Below are 14,216 nucleotides of genomic sequence, written 5' to 3'. Positions count from 1 at the left end.
AGGAAAACACCGGATCCGGCGGTGCCTCTTTTTGCTGATGACCTCATTCTATTTTTCAGAAGTTGATTCATTTCGTTTACGCCGAAGAAGTTGCGCGTGGGCGTTACCTTTGTTCGAAGGAGAAACAAACATGTGGCGAAACACAGTCATCTGGTTGGCAGATGATGAATTGCTTCCTCCTTTAAACCTCCGCTGTTGGTGAGATGTTGATGAGATCGAAAATCGAGCAAGGCGCAATTGGAGTTTGGGAGTGACAAGGAGGTGCACAGACGCCCACACGCGTTAAGAGTTTGATTTCATGGCCAATATGCGCTTCGCGTGAGCTGGTAAGAGTCGAGTGCAAAATTTGTTGTCAAGTAAGTGTTATTTCGAAAGAAAACTCGCCTTGCGCGCCTGGGCCGACGCCGGCCCGCGAGGATAGGCGCAAAGTCTTGCAAGGTCTTGCTCCCCTATTGAATTTCTTTTGGCCCTAAAACCTATTTTTCGCGGGAAATGAAACGGCGGTTTGACGGCGTTGCGCTTTCCAACCCGTTGACGCGGCTATGATAAAGAGTTTTGTACATAATATATAGCGCCTCAGGTACCACTCCCGAAGCACCTTTCCATCGCCCTCGATACGAGAAATCCTTTTGGCGCACGCCCGCGGCGCGCGCGCTTCACCTCTGAAAAAGTTACGATCCCGCATGCGTTAAACGCGAAACGACCACCAGGCGAAACACCAGACCAAATCCCATACGGATATGATTTCGACATCCCCGTGCGTTATTTTATTTGCGAACAATAGACCAGACTCCATATCTATCGTTGACTCGTTGACTTTTGACTAAAATTTGGTCGCGGGTGTCTTTGTCGTAGCTAATAAGGCGCAACATCGTATCTGACGACGCAAGCTCGTCAACGCCGATGTGCGCTTCCGATGATGATGCCCTCCATCTTTGGCGCCGAGTAGCGTATTTGCCAGTTGTCTAGCGCGCTCGCCGTCCGAACTGGGCGCCATACGGAAAAAAAACACGCGCGACCCTGTTTGTTTGGCTCGAAGCGCGTGTCGGTATTTGAAAACGTATGGTAACCTCCTTGCCGACCGAAAGTCAACGATATAGGGAGTCTGGTCTACATGATTAAGTCATGATTATATGAGTATTTATATATGCATGGAAACGTTATCTGTAAAACGCTTACACTAAATATATAGTTACTGTGACCATACATGTATTAGTATACGTTGTGTTAGATGTGTGAGTGTGTGTGAGGTAGGGCGGTCGGTCGTAAATTCTGGGGTAATTTCTCGGTCGGATCCCGGATTTTTCTCCAGCCTCCAGTTCGCCAACCTCTTACATATACGGTTTTGGGCTGTGCAGGCTTTCTGTTCTTAAGGAGCATATATACCGACCACTTACCCACCCACCACGTGCACTGATTATAATAAGTGTAGTCTGGCTGGGGAAACCTGTATGTTGTCTGCGGCCTCTCCGGTTTCATAAGACTTTGTTTGCAACCGACCGATGATCGTATGGCAACTCCACTGCCGACCGAAAGTCAACAATAGGGAGAATGTTCTGTTTATTAACTCAGCAACTAACGAACGTACCAGGCATTTTTTGACGGCACGACGAGAGTGTCCGGATTGGTCGTTTGTCGTCATTGTCTCTTCGTCCTTCGTCTCCACGTACGGATAAATAATTGAGTAGTGGACGAAATGTGTATATGCATGCGAGGTGATGGACAATACGAATTCATGCATACTATCACAGCCATGCATGGAAATAATATATCATGCGCCGGTTTATTGAATTTTATGAATAGACTAATTTTATTTACTCGAATATATTTGTGATTACCAGCATAATTGTTACCTTCGAAGGTACCTCCGAAGGTCCCTGTATGTGTTAGTTGTTCATTAATTTTATCAAACAAAAAATATACGTATCCATGTTAGTGCTAATTATCTTCAATATTAATAATATATCCTTGCAGAATAGCTGCATGGAATAGTAAAATACCCTCATGGTATATATATGTACGAAGGTACGAATGAAGGTAAAAAAAAATAAGCTTCGCACGTTTCGAGGCTGAAATGTGTTTCGGAGATAAAAATACCTTCGTTCGTACCCTCAAAGGGACCTCGGAAATTAACACGGTGATACGCTCCCTCTTTCGTCAAGGTTTCGACCGCGACGACGGGCCGCAGCTTTATCCGCAACAGCAGCGAAGACTCTCGCTTCCGTTAGATCGGAGCAGCGAATAAAATAACCAAGAAGCAGACCAAGATCCCTTGATTTCCCCGCCGACAACGCGTCCCTTTTTTTGTGCCGGAAATGCGCGGAAACGGTCAACCGATGGATAACATCAGTGAAACACTTAGCTTCATCGGCCAGGGGGCGTTTGTGGTGGCAATGCTAAGAAAGGTGCTCCAACGTGCCGATTCCGAGAAAAAAGACGGAAGCTATTCCACAGGTAGCTCAACTAGGGACTGCACCTTTTGAACCCGGCGTTGTGGGACATTCGAGGTGATAGTTCCGCGCAGCAGGGACTTTGCTAAAAACTGCACTTTTCACAGGTTCAAATTCACTTCCAATAAGTGCAGACGACTTCCTAAGTTTGCTTGCGTCATGCAAAGGCAACAGGACGAGTCTTATAAAGTATGATTCCAATCTCAAGGTGCGCGCGCATTCGATGCCCGATGTGTCATCGTTTGCGTTGAATTCTTGGAAACCTCCACATGCCTCCTCATGAATAAGCAAGCCCCTCGCCTTGCCTCACTTCCGCTCTCTGCTCTGCTTTGCAGGCGGATCGAAGAGATCTCAACACGCCAGATTACATGATCCCGAGGTATTGTGGCTTGATCCGACTGACGGGCACGTTCCCTTTGAATTGCGAACCAAATCTCACGGAACTCATCAACTGCGGAGCAATTACCCCGGTGGCTCTTCACTTTGTTAGAAACCACGGTGCGGTTCCAAACCTTGATTGGAGCTCACACCGCATACAAGTATGTGGAAACGTCAACAAGAGGCGTGACTTCACAATGGACGATCTTAAACGAATGCACTCTGTTTCACTTCCAATATTGATGGTCTCTGCTGCTAATCGTGGAAAAGAGCAAAACATGTTGGAACAGACTAATGGTTTCAACTGGGGAGCCGGCGCGATCAGTAACACTATCTGGACTGGAGTTCCCCTTCGAGATGTTCTTCGCATCGCTGGGGTGACCAAGGTGACCCCAGAAAGACAATTTGTTTGCTTTTCCGGCCCTTCTGGGGAGCTTTCTGGAGGTGTCGATGGATCTTACGGCACGTGCATCCCTCTGTCTAGAGCTCTTGACCCCTCACATGATGTGATAATTGCGTATGCGCAGAATGGCGAGAAGTTGCGACCTGATCATGGCTATCCAGTTCGCGTCATCATTCCCGGTTTTATCGGTGGAAGAATGGTCAAATGGCTCACGAAAATAGAAGTCACCCCTGGGCCTTCGACAAACTTTTATCACCTCAGAGAAAACCGAATCCTTCCTTCGCATATTAACTCTGAGTTAGCTGAACGCGAGGGTTGGTGGAACCGCCCAGAGTATACATTCAATGAACTTAACATCAATTCCGTCATCAGTTGTCCCGCGCACGGAGATACCATAGAGATCTCTGACCGTAACTTTACAATGAAGGGTTACGCCTACTCAGGTGGTGGTCGTTCCATCATCAGAGTTGAGGTTTCCCTGGATAACGGCCAAACCTGGAGACTTGCAAGACACTACCATCCCTGTCCTACAACAAAGTACGGAAAACAGTGGTGTTGGGCCTATTGGACACACGACATTCCGCGACGCGATTTAAATGGAGTACACTATCTGATGTGCCGCGCATGGGATGAATCGAATAACACTCAGCCAAGTGATCTCACGTGGAATACAAGTGGCGTGGGTAATAATCATTATTTTAAGATCAGAGTGAACGAAATCGACTCGGATAAGATTTCCTTTGATCATCCCGCAGAGCCCGGATCCCTACCAGGCGGTTGGATGGGTTCTATTTCCGGCGGTCATGCGGTGATGTTCACCAAAACACCAAAATTAACGGTGGACAGAGCACGCCTGGAATTTGCGAACGTAGCTCGCGAGTTCAATCCTCTTATCCTCCCGGATGCAACCCAATCACTGTCGAGCATGTCCTCCGTTAGTCCCGTGCTACAGAAACAGCATTACACTCCCCCTCCACCCGGAGCTAAACTGTACAGGATGCAAGAAATCGAAGAACATGATTCAGAAGAAGACGCATGGATACTAATTAAAGATAGGGTGTATGATGTGAACAGGTACATCAGTGAAGGCCACCATCCAGGTGGCAACGCATCGATAACAATGAACGCGGGAACAGATGCCACCGAAGACTTTGAAGCCGTTCACTCAGCGAAGGCTTGGAAGCAGTTGGAAGCATTCGCAATCGGCTATCTTGATCCCAGGGACAATCCTGCTGCAGTGTCCATCTCTGAGAAAGATGTAGACAACTCAAAGAACGTTTCTTCATCCACACCAGCCTCGCGCGTAGCTCTAACCACTGGTCCGGTCAATCTCCTGCAATTCGCCTTGGCACATCCTGAAATGTACGGGGAAACCCTCGTTGGCGAGGCTGCAGAAGCAGAAGCTTTTGATCGAATGTGGGATGGTGCGCAGCGTGATGCCGGAGATGCCCCCATTGCTCTTGACCCCAAAAAATGGATCCCTCTCGTTTGCGATGCCAAGGTCCCGCTTTCGCACGACACGATCCTCCTCCGCCTAAAGCTTGAGTCAGAAGGTCACCAATGTGGACTGCCGGTTGGATATCATCTGTATTTACGTGGTGATCGGAATGGTAAGAAAGTAATGCGAGCGTATACACCCTCATCGCTAAATGGAACACTAGGGGCCGTTGAGTTCGTCATAAAGATTTATTTTCCGAACGACCATCCAAACTTTCCTGAGGGAGGCCAGCTGACACAGTATCTCAATGCTGTGAATGTTGGCGACGTAGTTGAGGTTAAAGGCCCCATGGGCCACATTAAATATGCTGGATGTGGGAGGCTGCTTGTTGATAAGAATGAACATATCATCGACAAGATGACCATGATAGGTGGCGGGACGGGGGTTGCTCCGATGTTGCAGATGATTGTTGCGGTCCTCGCAAATCCTGCTGATAAGACTCAAATAAAGTTTTTGTTCGCAAACAAAACTACAAAAGATATCCTGCTTAAATATACTCTTGATCGACTGCAGAGGGAAAATCCGGACAGGTTTAGTGTCCATTATACCGTGAGCAAAGGAGACGAACACTGGCCGGGATCAATTGGACGAGTCAACAAAAAGATGATAGAGGATTATTGTTTCCCTGCACACGACTCGCGGGCTCAATCAAAAACTGTCGCACTTCTCTGTGGACCCCCGTCTCTTGAAGAAGACACATGCATACCCGCCCTGAAAGAACTAGGGTACGAGAACGAAAACATCATCCAATATTAATTTTTTTTTAAAATCTTAAGTGAGATGTACGAACACCATTCACGTGAATTTTGCGTACACTGACGATTAACAACATCGGTGTGCTCACACGCGACAGAGAGAGATACTACTAGTTCTGACGACCGTATGCCCAGAAGTGCAAGCCGGCCACAAAAATCACGGCGGAGATCACATTCCCGAGGGTAACGGGCAAGATATTGTTCAACATCATATCTTTCACGGTAATTTGCGCGCCATTGAGCATACCGTGGGGTATCAAGAACATGTTTGCGACAGAGTGTTCAAAACCCAGGGTGACAAAAGCAGTTATGGGCCAGAAAATGGCAAGGACTTTGCCAGCAACAGATGTGGAAGCCATCGTGCCCCACACGGCAAGACAAACGAGCCAGTTGCATAAGATCCCCTTGCACAACGCAACGCCGAAAGAAAGAGATACTTTAGAAGTGGCGATGCCGACTACTGCTGCTTTCGCCGCTGGAGCAGAGGCAGTTTTGGCACCGAAAGCCAAGTATGCCATAACGATGGAACCGATGAAGTTGCCAGCATATGAAAGAAGCCAATTACGGAAAAGTGCCCCGGCTTCAATTCTCTTTGCCAGAAGACCAGAAAACATTGTCATGACATTTCCAGTGAATAGTTCAGCACCAGTGAGGATCACGAGCGTGAGTCCAGCTGGGAGGCCGACTGCACCTTTAAGAAAATTGCACAGCCCAGGATTTGCCGTGGCGAGTGCAGGAGAAGACGCGCCGACGCACGACATGAGCAAGGCGCCAATGCCGATGAGAGCACCGGCCGAGAAACCGAGGACGAGAGTAGTGCTGAGATCCTGTGCCGCTTTTTTTTCTGCAGTGGCAAGAACGGCCTGCGTGAGTGAGGAGCAAAGCAGTCGGTAAATCAGACAAGGCTCTAATCCAGTTTTACGAGCGCGTCATGTGAATAAGGCCACTTAGTCGAGACCGAACGACTCACATTGAATACAGCAGGCGGTGGAAGTGCATCTCCCTGCGGAACCACATTTGCAACCACGGTAAGACACTTTCTTCTGGACGCGACGTTCACTGGCGTCTTCGGTGCTGTACGCAGTCTTCCGGGCGACATGGCAGAAGGGCGCGCAGGGTATCGGCGCTTCGTGATGTGAGCACCTCCGCATCCGCCACTTGTCATGACGAAATGCGTAGCGGCTGTCATGGCGGGTGTATGGCAGCACTTAGATGCGGCCGTGCGCCTCCTTGGTGTGTTTCTGTCACTCAGACCCTCGAAGCACTTTTTCGCCGCTAAATAACGTACGTACGTAGACATCAAATAAACACATACAGTCCAACAGATGGAGCGAGCGAGGTACCCTCGTTCGTATCTGTTAGATTTATTTGTAAAGTGTACGTACATAATATGATGATATGCACATATGTGTATGTATAATATCTATATCTTCGTTCGTTCGTGATCTTAATAATAATAGAGCAAATAAACTCGGAAATAAATAGAGCAACTCCATTTTTATTACAATTATTAAATCAAGCTTCGCTAGCAAGTACGTAGTAGCTAGTAGTAGCTAATAAGTAGTAGCTAGTAATAGATATATCTTATTATTAGAATATCAAAGTATACCATAAATACCATATAGTCTACATTTTATGAATGAAGATATATAAAAAACCTTTATTATTTGTTCTCCGTATATATATGTAGACCATGTATGTACGTATGTATTTTATAGTTGTATTATGATAAAATAAAGTATCTTCAACATACAGTAGCATATTTTATTAGACTAGACTAGTACATATATACATATATGAGCAATAATCTTGAATTGCATGATATATACGTAGGTAAAAATCTTCTTCTTCCACCCAAGCAAGCAATTCGTACATAGCATAGACTAGTCACGGAACTTGCAAAAATGTCACACAGACCTGGTATCGTCATCCAGGAACCAGATCTATTCGTCTACATACATTATTCAATCATTATTCCATACATATTATCCGGATTCACCTGGTATCGTCAACCAGGAACAACGATCTATTCGTTCCATATACATCGTGAACGTCTTCCATTTTAACTTGCTAAAAGGTTCGTTTAGCTATATATGATGTGCGTGTGCGAATTAATGTCGGCAGTTGTAGTTAAGACGACTATTTATCTTTCATGTGATTAATAATATTTGTACAGTCCTATCACCTGTGCGTGTTCGTCAGTCCGAGAGTCTGCTCGAGGCGCACGTCTCACGTACGTCTGCATCCGCGGCGAAAAAGGCGCCATCGGCACTGCGCTCACGTCGGTCGTAGGCTATGCACCTGGGGACGGATCCCCTCATCAGATCACATCCACGACCCTGACTATCCGTTCGACCCCTGAGAGTTTGTATTATTATTCTAATAATATAAGGTAAAATATGATAATGCCTACATAACGCGTCACGAAGAACGAATCGAAGATATTTATTTGCTTATACATGTATGTTACAGTACGAATAATGAAGCAATGAGCAAATAAATAAATAAATAATAAGGTATCGATAGATCTTTTACGTACGTCCATCTATCGTCCGTCAACCCAACCCCCAGCTACCAGGGGCCTCATAAATGTGACGACAAGAATAAAAGTCCCTTCGTTCGAAGTAAGTAACTTTTGGCCAATCAACTTTTGCCAATCAAGGAACGAATGAAATCGATCTATTATTATTGCATTCGAAATGGTCACTGCGTCGATATCATGTCACGCACGCACGAACGAATAAAGTCAGACAATACCTCGCTCAGTGCCTCGATCGGGACCTTCATATATTATTATGTATATTACCCTTTCTTCAATAATTTTCTTTGTCCCGACATACAGATCCGCGCTTTTTTATTACCTTCTTCGAAGAAGATATGTAATGTACGAAGGTAAGAACGAATGAAGATCGCCGGCGGTCAAATGTGTCACAATGCCATTTTAACACGCAAGATGCGAACCACGTGCGTGGATATCTCCGTACTAAAAACTTGTAGTGCTGGTAGTACGAGTTTCGGAGGCCGAACGACAAGGTCCCGCAACCCCTCGCGCTCAGCCTCGCTGAACTTGACGCGAGGCCACACTAACCTCGCGATCACATCGGAGAAAGGAAATGCAATCCACGAACCTTCTACCTAACACGATTCCACGCGGGCGGCACCTCAGCTTCAACCCGCAGGTGCGTCCTGTCATCGCCTGTCACCTCCGCAGAAGTCGTCCTACTAAGCACGTCCCCATCGCGCGCGTTTCTTCTAACTTGGGTACTTTCCAACTTTGTAGGCAGAAATCAAACACCCCACTCATGTTTTGCGTAATGATGCCGTGCAGCTTTGGACTAGTAGGACCCCGTCAGCTGCTACCGGGGCGCGCGCCAGCAGCACGGTAAGCCGGAGAACAAGAGCCCTCTGGCGTGACAACCATAAAAGTCGAGGTTCCCCGGCAGGACTCGTGGAACTCCTAGTAATCAAACTAACACAGCCCAATTCCGATTGTAACTGCGCAGAAACGCTGTGTCAGGATTAGTGTAATCGCTCGACCCGATGGTGTAGCCCAAGGCAGAGCTTTACCTGGCCCTGATAGGATGGAGACCCTCGCTGAGTACAACAAAAATACCCTTTCTGAATACAATATCCCTGACGTTGTGCGAGCCGATTCGCACGTCTACAAAGATCAAGACGGATACTACGTTGTGAAGGAAGAATATAGAAAGCCGACAAATCCGTTTGAGCGTCTGAAACTCGAAAAAGATCCAATGAAGGAGTTAATCCACCTCGGAGGCCTCGAAGAAATGGCTGAAGCGTCAGCTGTCAACTTCAAAGAGTGGGACGAGGCAAATGGTGCAGACGAAGTCGACCAGCGCCCGAAATGGGCCGGTTTGTTCCATAGACGTAAAGGCCACTATGGTCGCTATATGATGCGGCTGAAGATCCCGAATGGAGTAGTGACATCCAAACAGACTCGCTATCTTGCCTCGATCGTGAAGTCGTGCGGCGAGGACGGTTGCGCAGATATTACAACCCGACAGAACTTTCAACTTCGAGGCATCGAGTTGAAAAATGCGCCGGGAATCATTCAGGGCGTCATGGATCACGGCATGTGCTCGTTACAATCTGGCCTTGATAACGTGCGTAATGCAACTGGGAATCCGCTTGCTGGTTTTGATCCACACGAAATTATTGATACTCGTCCATTCACTCGGGCCATACAAGACTATGTTTCTGGCGGTGGTCGCGGCAACTCTGACATCGCCAACCTGGGCCGGAAATGGAATGTTTGTGTTGTCGGTGGACCGGACTTCTATGAACATCCCGATATTAATGATCTTGCATTCATTCCTGCTCTTCGCGAAGGTGTGGTTGGATTCAACATCCTTGTTGGAGGATTTATCAGTTCTGCTCGTGCAGCAGAGGCGATCCCGTTGGATGCATGGGTACCCGCATCAGAAGTTGTGGAAGCAACCGCGGCAGTCATCACTACGTTCCGGGACTACGGACACAGAGGTAACCGCCAAAAGTGCCGAATGATGTGGCTCATAGAAGAAATGGGCATTGATAAATTCCGCGCAGAGGTTGCCAGCCGAATGCCTTCCCAAAGCATGGCATGCGCTTCTGAGGATGATCTCATCGACACTTCGGTCTCTCGGCGATCCTATCTCGGAGTGCATGAGCAGAAACAAAATGGTTTATGCTGGGTGGTAAGGGCTGTTGAAGTGTCGTTATGCTCAGTCTGTTTCATTTTTTTGCTCATTTTGTCTTCAGTGCCAGCAGGGGATAAATCTTGCATTCGTTTGACCTTTCCATCAGGGCATATGCGTGCCTGGAGGACGCCTGCAGGCCGATGACATGCAAGACATGGCAGATCTGGCAGATATCTATGGCTCAGGTGAAATACGTCTCACAGTTGAGCAAAACTTCATAATCCCAAACGTCCCAAAGGAGAAGGTAGATTCGCTTCTTGCTGAACCGCTGCTGCAACGTTATTCGCCTTTTCCTGGTAAAGTCGTTTCTGGCATGGTGGCATGCACCGGAAACCAATTCTGTGGGTTTGCACAAATCGAGACGAAAAAGCAGGCGTTCGCTGCCGCCGAACATCTGGAATCAATCCTCGATTTCCCAAAGGGAGACATTAGAATGATCTGGACCGGTTGCCCTAATTCGTGTGCACCCGTGCAGGTCGCAGACATCGGTTTGATGGGTTGTCAAGTCAAAAACCCGAGTGGAGAAAAAGGCATGGTAGACGGCGTCAATATATTTGTTGGAGGGACTGTCGGCCCTGGTGGGCATCTCAAAGAACACCCCGAGGTTGAAAAGGTATACAACAATCAAAGTCATTATCACATGTTTCGCATGTCTTGACCGTCCATGCAAAACCGACTTATTTCAAGCGCCTTGCGCAGTACTAAACTTAGTCCCTTTCACATCTCTTACACAGGTGGCGTGCAGTGAACTTCTGCCGGTCCTAGAGGATTTATGCATTGAAAAGTTTGGGGCTGTCCGAAAGGCTGTTCCTTCAGAAAATCCTCGTCACGCGGATCGCTGGAAAATCAACAAATCGGCTCAGTACACTAAAGGAATCCCGAAAGCACTCGGGAAGGCAACGCACATCTGTACAAGTTGCGGGTACGCAACCTCTTTGATTTGAAGCATCCTGCCCTGTCTTTCGAGAACTTCGCAAGACATTGTTCGTTCTGATTTTTCTACTCCGTAAAACAGATATATTTATCAAGAGAGCCAAGCATTTATGACTCAATCAGAGGACTTTGTGTGCCCATCGTGTTCCGCGCCGAAATCGAAGTTTGAAGCTCTGAAGGATTCAAAAGATCCAGCTTCTTCCCGTCCAGTCAAAGAGTATCCATCGGATGCCATGGTCGCTTTGCAAGGTGCAGGCAGTACTGTCGAACTCAAGCTCATCTCAAAAGTCGACATTAGCTCCGATACCCGAATATTCCGTTTTGCATTGCCAACAGAAAGCCACATACTCGGTCTACCTGTAGGCCAACACGTTTCCATCGCTTTTACAGATGATTCGGGAACTGTGGTATCTCGCCCGTATACCCCGATATCCTCTGATGATGACGTTGGGTATGTCGACTTCTGTATAAAGATATATCAGGACGGTGCCATGAGTCAAAAACTCGACTCGCTAGCGCCGAATGAGACCATGACTTTTGAGGGTCCCCTCGGGAACGTCACATACACCGACCGTGGGCAATTTTCTATTTACAATCCAGCAACCACGGATGTAGATGTTCGCTCTGGTATCAACAATGTCGTCATGGTGTGTGGAGGTACGGGGATTACCCCAATGCTTCAGGTTATTCGCCAGATTTTCAAAGATGTCGGTGACACAACTCGCGTCACTTTGTTGTATGCGAATAAGACACCCTCAGACATCCTTTTGAAGCATGAACTTGATAGCCTTGCCAGTCAGCACCCAAATTTGCAAATTCGCTACACCGTGGATAGTGCAGGAGGAGGACCATGGGATGGTCTAGTAGGTCTCGTTGACGTGGACATGATAAAAGCGTGTCTTCCTACGGCTCGCAATGAAACACAGGTTTTAATGTGTGGTCCGCCTCAAATGTTGGAGAAGGGAATTAAACCTTCGCTGAAATCCCTTGGTTTCACAGAAAGCTCTTGGATCGAGTTTTGATGCACAAAAATCCTGCATGCGTTCTGTCGGTAGGCCTTGATTTCAATACATCTGTGTTTTACGCTAGACCATAGTAATGTAATGGAACGCTGATACATCCGATTATCTCGAGCTGGTCCCAAAAGCGTCGAGCTGACAGCGATGTGGCTTGGCTTCTAGCCAGCAAAGAGCTGGTAGCTTAAGGCTGCTGTCTAACGTGGAGGCAGTAACTAGCTAGGACGGCTAGTCATGGCAGACATTTGCAGCGCCGAAGCATGCGGCATAGCCCAACTCGTGTTACCCAGACATATTCACCCTGAAGGCCAAATCCCAGAATAGTGTAACGGTATTATCTTCAATAATGAACCTGAAGATGGCAGAAGTGATCATCGCGATATAATTCAGTATGTCATCGCCTCGCGCGCGTTTGTTTGTGAAGAAGTGGGACAATTCAAGGACTTGGCGCAGACTATTCGAGCAAAAGTACGCCACGTATCTTTACAAAAGAATGGGACGGCGACTACTGCTGAATTACATGGTTCGCTAGAGTCAAGTGCGCTAGAGCTGAAACGGTGCCCGTCGCACTCCGCCCCTTTAAAAATCTTGTTTCCAGGACAAGAGCCGGGACAACCTCTCGTTGCTCGCGAGAGGCTCAAAAATGCAGAACATGATTTCCACGTCACAACGTTCTCCTAATTCTTCGAGCGATCGTAGGTGTACGAGACAATGAGGACGACGATGGAAAATACGGTGAAAAACGCTTGGGTTCCGACAAGAGTGGAGGGCTGGTTTTCGTAGATGGCGGTTGTGACGTGAGCACACTTGTCAGCGGTCTGAGTATACGTCTTGGAATCGCCCCACTGCTTGTAAGTGCCACCGGCCTGGCTAAGAACCTGGACAGAGTAGGTCGACGGGGCGGTGTTCATGGGTAGCTCGATGAGTTCGCTGCCTGAGCCTGAGGAATCATAAACGATGCCCTCCTTCAGGAACTTTGCCAGCTTAGCTGTCTGCCAGCACTGCTTATTCTTGTTGATGTTGTCGTTGAACTTACGCCAAGGTCGATCCACGATCTTGTCTTTGTGGAAGCACAACTTAATGGCGATCGTATCCGCGGGTTCAGTGAAATCGCTCCACTTGACCGTGATGGAATCCGCGCCACCGGTCAGTGTCTGCGCGTATCGGGATGACAGGTTCGCGGTAAGAAGTCGCGGTACGAGGTGGCTAGTCCCGAAGACATGGCAGCGAGGCAGTGTGTCCAGCGCAGCACTCAACCGCGCCGCAGGTGCATAGTTGTTGACTAATGCGGCCCGGGCGCGGGTTCGAATGATAAAGTTACGGCGCCTCGCAGAAGACGAACCGCGGAGACGCACTCACCTTACTGCAAGTTCCCTCGATGTAAACTTTCCCGTCAACTTGAGGTGTGGTGGAATACAGGGCGGACGCAGAAGCCCCGGTGATGGCGAGCGCAAGGATTGCGGCGATTGTCAGCGTGCGAGCCATCCGATTAGTTTTGCCTGGCGATGTCGCGATGTTGTGTCTCAGGAGAGTGTGGACCTTCTACCACAAAATTTCACTTCACCTCATACTGTTTCGAAGTGGAAAACCGCCTGACAGACGGACATGCAGAATAAGAAAAACCAAATAAAATTCATTTTAACGATAATCACGATCCGAAGGTACCTTATTTAGTATATCATAGAATACCTTCGTATTCGAAGTTCATCATTTCGTTCGTTACATATATATAGTCTATGTATACCTTCGTTCGTACTTTCGTACGAAGAAGGTACGAAGGGGTACCTTCATTCGTACGTATGTACGAAGGTATCCATACCTTCGTAATAAATAGCTTTTCGTTCGTTGCGTTAATGTTATTTATTTTTCATTCGACACATCATATTTACCTTCGAAGGTAAATATTTTACGACGAACGATCTTTCGACCATATGTACCTTAAGTTTCGTACAGTATGCGTGAATGTGTTACTGACACAGTCACGATCCTGCAACAGGTGATTAATCCAGCAGGAAAGAATCAGCGAAACAATAGACTAGTATATAAAAATACCATACTCTGACGTGACTGTGTTCTACCTTGCTTC

At 47.4% G+C, this 14,216-nt stretch overlaps 4 protein-coding genes across 4 annotated transcripts; 2 read left to right on the top strand and 2 right to left on the bottom strand.

Moving 5' to 3' along the window:
• Positions 1–2,336: 2,336 nt before the first annotated feature.
• Nia (nitrate reductase apoenzyme) lies at positions 2,337–6,961 on the top strand (the record flags this gene model as incomplete). The annotated part of the gene is made up of 3 exons (XM_002507466.1): positions 2,337–2,454; positions 2,558–2,658; positions 2,786–6,961. 3 exons carry the CDS (start codon positions 2,337–2,339, stop codon positions 5,483–5,485), a joined length of 2,919 nt encoding a protein of 972 aa, XP_002507512.1. The 3' UTR covers positions 5,486–6,961.
• NAR1 (formate-nitrite transporter family) lies at positions 5,472–6,784 on the bottom strand (the record flags this gene model as incomplete). The annotated part of the gene is made up of 2 exons (XM_002507067.1): positions 5,472–6,347; positions 6,455–6,784. The coding sequence occupies 2 exons, from the start codon at positions 6,782–6,784 to the stop codon at positions 5,595–5,597; spliced, it is 1,083 nt and encodes a 360-aa protein (XP_002507113.1). The 3' UTR covers positions 5,472–5,594.
• A 1,636-nt stretch (positions 6,962–8,597) lies between the features above and the next one.
• Nii (nadh-nitrite reductase) lies at positions 8,598–12,136 on the top strand (the record flags this gene model as incomplete). The annotated part of the gene is made up of 6 exons (XM_002507465.1): positions 8,598–8,663; positions 8,765–8,866; positions 8,988–10,178; positions 10,288–10,794; positions 10,916–11,103; positions 11,197–12,136. 6 exons carry the CDS (start codon positions 8,598–8,600, stop codon positions 12,134–12,136), a joined length of 2,994 nt encoding a protein of 997 aa, XP_002507511.1.
• A 486-nt stretch (positions 12,137–12,622) lies between these two features.
• Positions 12,623–13,650, bottom strand: MICPUN_112726 (predicted protein). The gene is made up of 2 exons (XM_002507066.1): positions 13,490–13,650; positions 12,623–13,284 (listed from the first exon to the last, which is right to left on the bottom strand). Exons 1-2 carry the CDS (start codon positions 13,613–13,615, stop codon positions 12,808–12,810), a joined length of 603 nt encoding a protein of 200 aa, XP_002507112.1. The 5' UTR covers positions 13,616–13,650; the 3' UTR covers positions 12,623–12,807.
• Between the last annotated feature and the right edge of the window lie 566 nt (positions 13,651–14,216).

Source organism: Micromonas commoda, chromosome 1 (genome assembly GCF_000090985.2).
Source record: "Micromonas commoda chromosome 1, complete sequence".
Taxonomy (NCBI): Eukaryota; Viridiplantae; Chlorophyta; class Mamiellophyceae; order Mamiellales; family Mamiellaceae; genus Micromonas; species Micromonas commoda.
The sequence above is the reverse complement of the archived record's forward strand: the minus strand, read 5'-3'. Positions and strand labels throughout refer to the sequence as shown.